This window comes from Bombina bombina, chromosome 5, assembly GCF_027579735.1.
Source record: "Bombina bombina isolate aBomBom1 chromosome 5, aBomBom1.pri, whole genome shotgun sequence".
NCBI lineage: Eukaryota > Metazoa > Chordata > Amphibia > Anura > Bombinatoridae > Bombina > Bombina bombina.
This window is the reverse complement of record NC_069503.1, coordinates 604126475-604140739: the sequence shown is the minus strand read 5'-3', so window position 1 is coordinate 604140739 and position 14265 is coordinate 604126475. Positions and strand designations below refer to the sequence as shown.

The 14265-nt window shown below is 36.4% G+C and overlaps 1 protein-coding gene across 1 annotated transcript in view; it reads left to right on the top strand.

The window, feature by feature from the left end:
• The window catches only part of LOC128661572 (mediator of RNA polymerase II transcription subunit 1-like), a 254851-nt gene extending 241427 nt beyond the window's left edge, over nt 1-13424 (top strand). The window contains exons 19-20 of the mRNA XM_053715814.1: nt 9071-9179; nt 12842-13424. Coding sequence (XP_053571789.1) covers nt 9071-9179; nt 12842-13424 — 692 coding nt within the window. The remainder of the gene's footprint in view (nt 1-9070; nt 9180-12841) is intronic.
• The last annotated feature ends 841 nt before the right edge of the window (nt 13425-14265 follow it).

Below are 14265 nucleotides of genomic sequence, written 5' to 3'. Positions count from 1 at the left end.
CGTGGGTGTAAGTGAGGTGACACACGAAGAAAGATATTTTGAAGAAAAATATTAGAAATAAAAATTTCTTTCATGTAATTAGCAAGAGTCCATGAGCTAGTGACGTATGGGATATACATTCCTACCAGGAGGGGCAAAGTTTCCCAAACTTCAAAATTCCTATAAATACACCCCTCACCACACCCACAATTCAGTTTTACAAACTTTGCCTCCGATGGAGGTGGTGAAGTAAGTTTGTGCTAGATTCTACGTTGATATGCGCTCCGCAGCAAGTTGGAGCCCGGTTTTCCTCTCAGCGTGCAGTGAATGTCAGAGGGATGTGAGGAGAGTATTGCCTATTTGAATGCAGTGATCTCCTTCTAAGGGGTCTATTTCATAGGTTCTCTGTTATCGGTCGTAGAGATTCATCTCTTACCTCCCTTTTCAGATCGACGATATACTCTTATATATACCATTACCTCTGCTGATTCTCGTTTCAGTACTGGTTTGGCTATCTACTATATGTAGATGAGTGTCGTGGGGTAAGTAAGTCTTATTTTCTGTGACACTCCTAGCTATGGTTGGGCACTTTGTTTATAAAGTTCTAAATATATGTATTCAAACATTTATTTGCCTTGACTCAGAATGTTCAACTTTCCTTATTTTCAGACAGTCAGTTTCATATTTGGGATAATGCATTTTAACATTTTTCTTACCTTAAAATTTGACTTTTTTCCCTGTGGGCTGTTAGGCTCGCGGGGGCTGAAAATGCTTCATTTTATTGCGTCATTCTTGGCGCGGACTTTTTTGGCGCAAAAATTCTATTTCCGTTTCCGGCGTCATACTTGTCGCCGGAAGTTGCGTCATTTTTTGACGTTATTTTGCGCCAAAAATGTCGGCGTTCCGGATGTGGCGTCATTTTTGGCGCCAAAAAGCATTTAGGCGCCAAATAATGTGGGCGTCTTATTTGGCGCGAAAAAATATGGGCGTCACTTTTGTCTCCACATTATTTAAGTCTCATTTTTTATTGCTTCTGGTTGCTAGAAGCTTGTTCTTTGGCATTTTTTCCCATTCCTGAAACTGTCATTTAAGGAATTTGATCAATTTTGCTTTATATATATGTTGTTTTTTCTCTTACATATTGCAAGATGTCTCACGTTGCATCTGAGTCAGAAGATACTACAGGAAAATCGCTGTCAAGTGCTGAATCTACCAAAGCTAAGTGTATCTGCTGTAAACTTTTGGTAGCTATTCCTCCAGCTGTTGTTTGTATTGATTGTCATGACAAACTTGTTAAAGAAGATATTTCCTTTAGTAAAGTACCATTGCCTGTTGCAGTTCCTTCAACATCTAAGGTGCAGAATGTTCCTGATAATATAAGAGATTTTGTTTCAGAATCCATAAAGAAGGCTATGTCTGTTATTTCTCCTTCTAGTAAACGTAAAAAATCTTTTAAAACTTCTCTCCCTACAGATGAATTTTTAACTGAACATCATCATTCTGATTCTGATGATTCCTCTGGTTCAGAGGATTCTGTCTCAGAGGTTGATGCTGATAAATCTTCATATTTATTTAAAATGGAATTTATTCGTTCTTTACTTAAAGAAGTCCTAATTGCTTTAGAAATAGAGGATTCTGGTCCTCTTGATACTAAATCTAAACGTTTAAATAAGGTTTTTAAATCTCCTGTAGTTATTCCAGAAGTTTTTCCTGTTCCTGATGCTATTTCTGCAGTAATTTCCAAAGAATGGGATAATTTGGGTAATTCATTTACTCCTTCTAAACGTTTTAAGCAATTATATCCTGTGCCGTCTGACAGATTAGAATTTTGGGACAAGATCCCTAAAGTTGATGGGGCTATTTCTACCCTTGCTAAACGTACTACTATTCCTACGTCAGATGGTACTTCGTTTAAGGATCCTCTAGATAGGAAAATTGAGTCCTTTCTAAGAAAAGTTTATCTGTGTTCAGGTAATCTTCTTAGACCTGCTATATCTTTGGCTGATGTTGCTGCGGCTTCAACTTTTTGGTTGGAAACTTTAGCGCAACAAGTAACACATCGTGATTCTCATGATATTATTATTCTTCTTCAACATGCTAATAATTTTATCTGTGATGCCATTTTTGATATTATCAGAGTTGATGTCAGGTTTATGTCTCTAGCTATTTTAGCTAGAAGAGCTTTATGGCTTAAAACTTGGAATGCTGATATGGCTTCTAAATCAACTTTACTTTCCATTTCTTTCCAGGGTAACAAATTATTTGGTTCTCAGTTGGATTCCATTATTTCAACTGTTACTGGTGGGAAAGGAACTTTTTTACCACAGGATAAAAAATCTAAAGGTAAAAACAGGGCTAATAATCGTTTTCGTTCCTTTCGTTTCAACAAAGAACAAAAGCCTGATCCTTCATCCTCAGGAGCAGTTTCAGTTTGGAGACCATCTCTAGTTTGGAATAAATCCAAACCAGCTAGAAAGGCAAAGCCTGCTTCTAAGTCCACATGAAGGTGCGGCCCTCATTCCAGCTCAGCTGGTAGGGGGCAGGTTACGTTTTTTCAAGGAAATTTGGATCAATTCTGTTCACAATCTTTGGATTCAGAGCATTGTTTCAGAAGGGTACAGAATTGGTTTCAAGTTGAGACCTCCTGCAAAGAGATTTTTTCTTTCCCGTGTCCCAGTAAATCCAGTAAAAGCTCAAGCATTTCTGAAATGTGTTTCAGATCTAGAGTTGACTGGAGTAATTATGCCAGTTCCAGTTCCGGAACAGGGGATGGGGTTTTATTCAAATCTCTTTATTGTACCAAAGAAGGAGAATTCTTTCAGACCAGTTCTGGATCTAAAAATATTGAATCGTTATGTAAGGATACCAACATTCAAGATGGTAACTGTAAGGACTATCTTACCTTTTGTTCAGCAAGGGAATTATATGTCCACAATAGATTTACAGGATGCATATCTGCATATTCCGATTCATCCAGATCATTATCAGTTCCTGAGATTCTCGTTTCTGGACAAGCATTACCAGTTTGTGGCTCTGCTGTTTGGCCTAGCTACAGCTCCAAGAATTTTTACAAAAGTTCTCGGTGCCCTGCTGTCTGTAATCAGAGAACAGGGTATTGTGGTATTTCCTTATTTGGACGATATCTTGGTACTTGCTCAGTCTTTTCATTTAGCAGAATCTCATACGAATCGACTTGTGTTGTTTCTTCAAGATCATGGTTGGAGGATCAATTTACCAAAAAGTTCTTTGATTCCTCAGACAAGGGTAACCTTTCTGGGTTTCCAGATGGATTCAGTGTCCATGACTCTGTCTTTAACAGACAAGAGACGTCTAAAGTTGATTACAGCTTGTCGAAACCTTCAGTCACAATCATTCCCTTCGGTAGCCTTATGCATGGAAATTCTAGGTCTTATGACTGCTGCATCGGACGCGATCCCCTTTGCTCGTTTTCACATGCGACCTCTTCAGCTCTGTATGCTGAAGCAATGGTGCAAGGATTACACGAAGATATCTCAATTAATATCTTTAAAACCGATTGTTCGACACTCTCTAACATGGTGGACAGATCACCATCGTTTAATTCAGGGGGCTTCTTTTGTGCTTCCGACCTGGACTGTAATTTCAACAGATGCAAGTCTCACAGGTTGGGGAGCTGTGTGGGGATCTCTGACGGCACAAGGAGTTTGGGAATCTCAGGAGGTGAGATTACCGATCAATATTTTGGAACTCCGTGCAATTTTCAGAGCTCTTCAGTTTTGGCCTCTTCTGAAGAGAGAATCGTTCATTTGTTTTCAGACAGACAATGTCACAACTGTGGCATACATCAATCATCAAGGAGGGACTCACAGTCCTCTGGCTATGAAAGAAGTATCTCGAATTTTGGTTTGGGCGGAATCCAGCTCCTGTCTAATCTCTGCGGTTCATATCCCAGGTGTAGACAATTGGGAAGCGGATTATCTGTCGCCAAACGTTGCATCCGGGCGAATGGTCTCTTCACCCAGAGGTATTTCTTCAGATTGTTCAAATGTGGGAACTTCCAGAAATAGATCTGATGGCGTCCCATCTAAACAAGAAACTTCCCAGGTATCTGTCCAGATCCCGGGATCCTCAGGCGGAGGCAGTGGATGCATTATCACTTCCTTGGAAGTATCATCCTGCCTATATCTTTCCGCCTCTAGTTCTTCTTCCAAGAGTAATCTCCAAGATTCTGAAGGAATGCTCGTTTGTTCTGCTGGTAGCTCCGGCATGGCCTCACAGGTTTTGGTATGCGGATCTTGTCCGGATGGCCTCTTGCCAACCGTGGACTCTTCCGTTAAGACCAGACCTTCTGTCACAAGGTCCTTTTTTCCATCAGGATCTGAAATCCTTAAATTTAAAGGTATGGAGATTGAACGCTTGATTCTTGGTCAAAGAGGTTTCTCTGACTCTGTGATTAATACTATGTTAAAGGCTCGTAAATCTGTATCTCGAGAGATATATTATAGAGTCTGGAAGACTTATATTTCTTGGTGTCTTTCTCATCATTTTTCCTGGCATTCTTTTAGAATACCGAGAATTTTACAGTTCCTTCAGGATGGTTTAGATAAGGGTTTGTCCGCAAGTTCTTTGAAAGGACAAATCTCTGCTCTTTCTGTTCTTTTTCACAGAAAGATTGCTATTCTTCCTGATATTCATTGTTTTGTACAAGCTTTGGTTCGTATAAAACCTGTCATTAAGTCAATTTCTCCTCCTTGGAGTTTGAATTTGGTTCTGGGAGCTCTTCAAGCTCCTCCGTTTGAACCTATGCATTCATTGGACATTAAAATTACTTTCTTGGAAAGTTTTGTTCCTTTTGGCCATCTCTTCTGCCAGAAGAGTTTCTGAATTATCTGCTCTTTCTTGTGAGTCTCCTTTTCTGATTTTTCATCAGGATAAGGCGGTGTTGCGAACTTCTTTTGAATTTTTACCTAAAGTTGTGAATTCCAACAACATTAGTAGAGAAATTGTGGTTCCTTCATTATGTCCTAATCCTAAGAATTCTAAGGAGAAATCGTTGCATTCTTTGGATGTTGTTAGAGCTTTGAAATATTATGTTGAAGCTACGAAATCTTTTCGTAAGACTTCTAGTCTATTTGTTATCTTTTCCAGTTCTAGAAAAGGCCAGAAAGCTTCTGCCATTTCTTTGGCATCTTGGTTGAAATCCTTAATTCATCTTGCCTATGTTGAGTCGGGTAAAACTCCGCCTCAGAGGATTACAGCTCATTCTACTAGGTCAGTTTCTACTTCCTGGGCGTTTAGGAATGAAGCTTCGGTTGACCAGATCTGCAAAGCAGCGACTTGGTCCTCTTTGCATACTTTTACTAAATTCTACCATTTTGATGTATTTTCTTCTTCTGAAGCAGTTTTTGGTAGAAAAGTACTTCAGGCAGCGGTTTCAGTTTGAATCTTCTGCTTATGTTTTTCGTTAAACTTTATTTTGGGTGTGGATTATTTTCAGCAGGAATTGGCTGTCTTTATTTTATCCCTCCCTCTCTAGTGACTCTTGTGTGGAAAGATCCACTTCTTGGGTAGTCATTATCCCATACGTCACTAGCTCATGGACTCTTGCTAATTACATGAAAGAAAACATAATTTATGTAAGAACTTACCTGATAAATTCATTTCTTTCATATTAGCAAGAGTCCATGAGGCCCGCCCTTTTTTTGTGGTGGTTATGATTTTGTATAAAGCACAATTATTCCAATTCCTTATTTTATATGCTTTCGCACTTTTTTATCACCCCACTTCTTGGCTATTCGTTAAACTGAATTGTGGGTGTGGTGAGGGGTGTATTTATAGGCATTTTGAGGTTTGGGAAACTTTGCCCCTCCTGGTAGGAATGTATATCCCATACGTCACTAGCTCATGGACTCTTGCTAATATGAAAGAAATGAATTTATCAGGTAAGTTCTTACATAAATTATGTTATTTGTATTCTTTTGGAGTCATATACTCCAAAGAGGAGAACATTACAGAGACTATAAGTTGTATGGCTGATACAATGTAATGTGAATTAAAAACATGAAGTGAGACTGTAATGTGGATAGTGGTGAAAGGGGAGGTGAAAGCAAAAAAAGGGGACTATGTTACATTAAGTGCTAGATTTTGGCTGTACTATAAATATACATTGTAGTTATTGAAGTAATTTAAATCATGCTGTCTGACGGCGTTCCACAGATGTATCCATCTGCATTCCACTTGGAGCAATACTTTTTCCAAATTTCCTCCCTGGATGCCTAGGTTGGCTTTTTGGATGACAGCAAAGTTAAGCAATTTGTCATTGTTATTATGTGTTTTAGGAAAATGTTTTGCAACACTGGTTAGTAATGTGCCATCTTGTAAGTCCTTTGGGGCATTTAGAATATTGTGACAATGTTCTTGTATTCGTTTAGTGACCTGTCGGGTAGTCATTCCTGTGTAAAATAGATTACATGGGCACTTTAAGACGTATACTATGCCTGTTGTAGTACAGGAGAAATATGATGTCAACTTATGAGTTAATTCATATTTGTCCTGAATCTGTTGTATCTTCCATAGATTAGGACATACTTTACAGGTTCCACATGGGAACATGCCTGGATTGGTTGCCTCTTTTTTTTGATTTGTAATGACTTTTGACTAGGTTGTCTCTCTCAGATTTTTGGGTCTCTAGTATCCAATGTTTACTCTAGTTCCTATTTGACTTGCTAATAATGTATCCTGTAATAGGATATGCCAGTTGTTAATTATTTTGGCTATATCTGAAATCTGAGGCCTATAGGTAGTTATTGGTTGGATTTTTCTGTCAGTATTTTTGGTTTTGGGTCTAAATAAGTCCTCATGGTTTGTTTTTAAAGCCTGATTTATTGCTTTTTCAATTGATCTGTTGCTATATCCTCTAGTTCTAAGCCTTGACATAAATTTAGTTGATTCCTCCTCAAAGGTGTCAGTGTTTGTACAATTGCGTCTTAATCTTAGGAATTCCCCTTTGGGGATTAACTTTACTGTGTAATGAGAATGGGAACTGGAGGAATGTAATAATGTATTAGTTGAAGTAGCTTTTCTATATAATGATGTGGAGATTGATCAGTCATTTATTTTTTAAAATGGTTAAGTCTAAGAAATTAACTTGAAGATTGCTGAACACAATACTGTAGGTTAATTTTTAAATTTGTTATTTTAATTTAATTGCGTCATGAAGTTTTTCAACTCATTTTCAGGTCCCTCCCATAAGAATAGAACATTTGATGTATCTTATCCATAATGGGATGTATCTGGAATATTGGTCATTTTGATCAGTGAATACAGTTAGTTGCTCCCACCATCCTAGAAACAGATTCGCATATGTAGGGGCACATGCTGTGCCCATGGCGCAGTACCTTGTATTTGTAAGTAGAATTTGTCCTGGAATGTAAAGAAATTTGAATTTAGAATGAAGTGTAATAATTGAACCACACAATTATTATGGACTTCATTATCTGTTTGGTACTTTATTGCCTTTTCACCTAAATAGTGTGATATGTTTGTGTACAGTGATCAGAGATTCAACTGTTACTAACGGAGGATTTTCAGTTAAAGGGACATTAAACACAAAATAAATGCTAGATAGAATGATGCATTCAATGAAAAGATTAGCCTGAGAATGACATGTAGATGTATTTTTTAAAGTTTCATTAGCTGTTTAAACATTGACAAAATAAGTGTAAAATTTAGAGTATATGAAACAATGGGAGTGGCCATATTATTATTTAGGTTACCTTCTCGGCTATGGACAATTAGGGACAGTTATAAATAGGTCACTAGAGTGTGCAGCCAATAGCTGTGTAGAATAGAACAGTGTTCTGCACTTCCATTTCTAACAGGAACTAAAAAGCTCCTACATTTCAGAATGGTATTACAGGAAAAGGGGGCAAAATAAATAATAAAAGTATATTGCAGTTTTTTTTATGTATACAATTTATAATTTTATATTACCATCTCAAAGTGTTTAATTTCCCTAAAAGTGTATATTTTAGCACTGCGGAATCTGTTGGTGCTCAACAAATAACCAATAATAATAATAATTTCCAGTTTTTGCAGAACCTCCATAGTGTCTTTGACATAGGAGGGCAAAGTGTACATTTATTCCCTGAGTCTAGCATCAATGTATTGACTGGCCTTCTCCATTATACTTTCATTACCAGATGATATTGGCCTGCCAGGTGGACATTGTATGTTTTTGTGAACCTTTGGAATAAGATAAAGTGTTGCCACTTTTGGATATTGTTGGGTTAAGAAGGTATTTCTGTTTCACTAATAATCCCATCTTTGAATGCATTGACAATTAGTTTATTATATTTCTGCAGATACATCTCCGGTTGGGTTACCGAACCTGTTTTTTTGTAGCATTGTTTATTGTTGAATTGTTTGTTAGCTTCTTTAAGGTACATAGTTGTATCCCATAGGATCACATTGCCACCCTTGTCTTATGGCTTCACTATAGTGTCATACCAGGTTTGGATCCCCTTTAAGTCCTTTTTCTCCTTAAATGTAATATTACATTTCTGTCTTTTTATCGGGTAGATTTTAAATTTATAGAAGCTACTTCATAGTTGTATTTTTGAGGTTTTAGCCTTGGCTGGGGTAACATTGGCAGGTGAATCCGTTAGAAGTAGTTCATGGTAAATAGCTGCCTTCCTTTTCCTTTGTCCCACCCGTTTTTTTTAGTGGACTCCACAGCTTGGGTATTAGTTCCCAACAGTAAGGATTTTCATGGACTCTCACCACCATTAGAAAGATAACATAATGTATGCCTACCTGATAAATCCATTTCTTTCTTTGTGGTGGAAGTCCACAAACACACCCTTATTTGCTTTTGGCAGCAGTTTGCACTCTACTATCCTTAATTTTTCCTCCTATTCTTGGCTATACAAAATACTGGGAGGGAACAGGAAGTAGGAGGGATATTAAAGCTTTTACTGTAGGGTGTCTTTGCCTTTCCTGGTGGTCAGGTGATAAAATCCCAACAGCAATTAATTTATCAGGTAAGAATAAATTAGGTTTTGTTATTGGAGAAAAGATTAAATAAACCATTCTTAACTTTGTTTCTGAACAGTTACTGTGGATGTCTTGAGCTCCAGACAGTTAAAATGCAGTTTATACACCAACAACGCAGATCCAAATATTCCTTGTGATAACGAATTCATATTGAAAGTTCTTGAACGGTAATGTGAATCAATATTTTGCTCAATGGTAAACCAATAAGGACCAGTTGTTAAATGCCTGTTCATTGTGTGTTTATAGCATTGTAAAAATTTTGTGGATGCTGTATTGTGTTACAGTTTTGGGTATCCCCCCTTAAAAACACCCAAAAAAACCAATACAACCAAAGACATTGACAATATTCGGAAATAGTTGTTAAGAAGGGACTTGCATCTGTAGTCCAGTTATCAGCACAACAAATGAACAACAATGGTTACATTGCAATCAACTTTGTGTTCTGTATTTATGTATATTTTCTTGATTCCATTGGATATTTTAGTTTCCCTAAGGTTTTTTATGGGTTAAAAATGAATGCAAATTTCATGCAGTATTGTTTTTTTCCTTTTGTTCAAATTTCCAGTGAGCAAATTAAAGGGGCACTTAACATATTGAGATTGTTATATAAAATGTTTAATTATACATAGTAAAATTTTGTTGTTCTAAGAACTTTGAATGCCTGTGGCAGGCATCACAAACCTAACCCTACTATATATAATATTATATATATATATATCTCTATATATCCCTAATTGGCTTCAGCAGAGATAAGATTAAAAAAGGCAACACAATTGAGATATTGCTAACAAAATGACCGTAGCTAGCTATGTCTAGTGACCAGATTGAATTTGCTCCTTCAAAATAAGTAGTAGTTGGAGTTTGTCTATTAAGAAATAATGATAAAAAATCTTAATGCATTCAAATAATGTTCAAACTCACCTAATATATGTTAATTTATAACATGGCTGGTGGAAAATCCTGCAATGACAATTCGTTTACTGTCCCTTTTAAGATCAGTTATTGTTCAGAGCTTCTTGCCAGGTATATAAATATAATACGAATTTGCTAATGCATTTGAATTCTTAATGTATTGGGTTTTAGAGAGACATTAAAGGGACAGTCTACTTGAAAATGTGCATTGCTTTAAAAGATAGATAATCCCTTTATTACCCATTCCCCAATTTTGCATAACCAACACGGTTATGTTATTATACTTTTTTACCTCTTTGATTACCTTGTATCTAAGCCTCTGCTGACTGCCCCCTTATCTCAGATCTTTTGACAGACTTGCATTTTAGCCAATCAGTACCGACTCATAAAAAAACTCCACTGAACGGGACTGAACACAATGTTATCTATATGACACACATTAACTATCGCTGTCTAGCTTTGAAAAGGTAATAAAATGTGGCCTTCAAGGGCTAAGAGATTAGCACAGGAGCCTACCTAGGTTTAGAATACCAAGAGAACAAAGCAAATTTGATGATAAAAGTAAATTGGAAAGTTGTTTAAAGGGATACTACCCCACATTTTTTTCATGATTCAGATAGAGCATGCAATTTTAAGAAACTTTCTAATTTACGCCTATTATCAATTTTTCTTTGTTCTCATGTTATCTTGATTTGAAAAAGCAGTAATAAAAGGTTAGGAGCCGGCCCATTTTTAGTTCAGCACCTTGGTAGAGCTTGCTGATTGATTTGCTACATTTAGCCACAAATCAGCAAGTGCTACCCAGGTGCTGAACAAAAAATGGTCTGGCTCTAAAGCTTACAGTACTGCTTTTTAAAATCAAGATAGCAAGAGAACAAAGAAAACTTGATAATAGGAGTAAATTAGAAAGGTGCTTAAAATCTCATGCTCTATCTGAATCATGAAAAAAAAAATGGGTTTAGTATCCCTTTAACATTGCATGCCCTATCTGAATCATGAAAGTTTATTTTTGACTAGACTGTCCCTTTAACCTTTTCCTGCCAGGGTTAAAGTGTCTGCATCGGAACAACTGTTCCGATGTAGACAGATTGAAATCACACGATCGCGAGATTTCAATTATTGGATCGGGTCTGGTGGGCGTCCCTATAACCCTAGGAACGCCCTCCAGACCGTGATCAAATCCAGGAAGTGCAGAAGGCTTCAGGACAGCCGTTGGCTATGACGTTCTATTCCGTCATAACGGCTCTAAAGCCCAGTGTAATTATGACGGAATAGAACGGCATAATGGCGTTAAAAGGTTAAACTTCTGGGTACAAACAACAGTAGCAGAGTTACTCCTCCCCATGCTGCTGTTTTCCCTCCTGCAGCTTGCTGTAGCCTTATTTTAGACTGTTACAGGTGCTGATTGGTGAAGCTTTGTATCTTTATACTGGAAACTGCCATCTTGGAATGCCCATGCTCTTTCACCCTGGGACAGGAGTGGTGCGCAGTCACAGATTAATGGTGGTGTTGGCTTTTTGACAGCTGTACCTTGCACCATGGTTATGTTTGCACAATAGAAAGAAGCTTTACATTTTTGTAACAAATATAAAAAAACTGTTAATGAATAGTACAACGCAATGCAACCACATCACTCTGAATTGTGAATGCTATTGTATTGTGATATGGTTTGTCAAAAAACAATATTGCTGATCTATAAATGTGCACCACTTCTGTCACAGGGTGCACAAATATTTAAAGGGATAGTAAAAGCCAAAACTAAGCTTTCATGATTCACACAGAACATGCAAATTTAAACAACTTTCCAAAGTACTTCTATTATCAAATTGTCTTTATTCTCTTGGTATCTATTGTTGAAGATTAAACCTAGACAAAACTTGAAGCTAGTTGAAGACATTTGGTGAGCCAAAGACAACATATATATGTGCAGCCACCAATCACTAGCTATACCCAAGTAGAACATTGCTGCTCCTGAGATTACCTAGGTTTGCTCTTTAACAAAAGATACCAAGAGAACAATAAAAATGTAATAGAAATAAATTAGAATGTCGTTTAAACTTGTACTATTCAGACAGCACATACAATTTTAATGTTGACTTTTCCTTTTATGCTTCAAGATATTAGTGCCTAGTGTAGAGATGTGAAGCTTCACTATTCGGCATTTATAAGGCGTTACATTTAGAGAACATCTTTAAAGAGTGCTGCAGGCACCGGTGGAAGAATTGTGGTGAAACATTAAAATTCCAGTTGTCAATACTCAATTAATTTATAATTCTGTAAACATGGTGTAGAGCTTATTTTTGTTCAATACTGAATAAAAACAATTTAAAAAAAGAAAAAAAAAGTTTTAATAATCTAATTTAAAGAAATATAGTCTGCTGGATTATTAAAATTCTCAACATTCTTATAACTGTTTTTTTTTTGTTTTTTTTAACTAAACCATACAAATTGGTATTATTTTTTTGTGAAGTAAATAAATTGTGTAGTATTCATACCTTGGTATATACCACAGTCTGTCAGGTATATAGCAAAATATCAAAATAACGAATATTGCAGTATGCAGTAATACCTTTTTTATTGGACTATCGTTGCATTGTAAAAGACAAACTTTCAAGAGATTGCTCCCTTCCCCTGGTCTGTCATAGTTATCTTTGTTTCTAATGATATATTGTGTTTATTCCACTAAGACACACACACATTTCAGCTTCATGCATTATGTGATTGAAAAAATGGTAGTTACTAGCAAACATAATTCAATACCCAATAAAAAAAATTTTTAATTCTTATATTTAAGTTACAAGATAAAGAGAGAGAGAGAATATATACATAAATAATATTACTTCTTTTTTTTTGTTAAACTTACTAGTGAGCTAATAAAAAACATAACAAATCCTATTTATTGTATTATTTATTTCAGCTGCATGTCGATACCTATCACTATGAGAGCCATTTTCAAAAGAGCTCAGAAGCTGGAGAACAACAACAAAATGGAGATATTGAGTGCACAGTGTGAAAATTCTTCTCTCCGTGAAGGTTCAGTTATAATCCATCCGTCTCCAAATTCTGGACAGCAACAAGTGGATGACAACACTAATAGCAAGACTACTGATCTAGCGGCTGATCAAAACATTACACAGATTAGGACCTCACTTGAACCCAGTTATAGTGACCCACAGGAATTACATTCTATCATTACAGGAGGTCAATATTTTGAAGAGCCACATTTTAGCACAGCAGAAGAGCCTCATCCAGTCATTGCGGAGGAACCAGATTCGAACATTGCAGAAGATCTTAGTATTATCCCTGTAGAAGAGCCTCAATCAAGCTTAATAGAGACTAGTTCTAGCATGATAGAAGATCCTAGTTCTAGTTTTACAGAAGACTTAAGTTCTAGTATTGCAGAGGAACTCAGTTCTAGCATGATTGAGGAACTTAGTGTAAATATGTCTGGATATACGGCCTCCGAAGCCACTGGTGAAATAGAACCTGATCATTATTAAAATCAAATAATAATGTGATATTGATTTGATTGTACATAACAATCTATAAATATTGTGAAGCACATCAAGTTGTATTTATTACAAGGGATGCCTAGTGGCTTTCACCTGGTCGGTCACAGTCATCTTTGTTTCTAATGCTATTTTGTGTATATTCCTTTAAGACACACACATATTTCAACTTCATGTATTTTGTGACTGAAAAAGTTAGTTACTAGTAAACATCACCCAATACATTACACTATTTCATTTTAAATTTCTTATATTTAAGTTAAAAGATAAACAAAAACAAACATATTGTTACAGCTATCTGTGGGCTTCATCTGCTGATTCATATGGACATTGAAACTAAAACATAGTTATTGTAATAGTGCAGATATTAATCCCATATGAATAGGAGGTTTACTACATTAGGTAGTTGGGTAACATACTGGATTCAAGGTATAAATAATATCTAACAGTTCAATGTAAAGAAAATTAAAACCCACAAAGGACTCACCAATTTTAAAATACCTGAAGAATGAAAAATTTTATACATATGGGAATATTATCGACAAAAGAAAACATTTCCATACCATAAATTTGCTTTTCCATAGTCCAAGCAGCAGTACATATGAACGGGTTTTCATCCCCCTAAAACCTCTGATAGGAGTGAACCTACACTTAAGCACAGAGATTTAAATATACCCTTAACCCCTTCCTTTCCCCAAAATTACTTCTCCCTCTTCTCTTAAGGGCTAGATTTCTAGTGGAGAGGGAAGTGTAACGCACAAGTGATATGTGATATTTCACAGGTCTTTGCATGCTTTGGAAATAGCGTGTGTATTCCGAGTTGAAAGTAAAT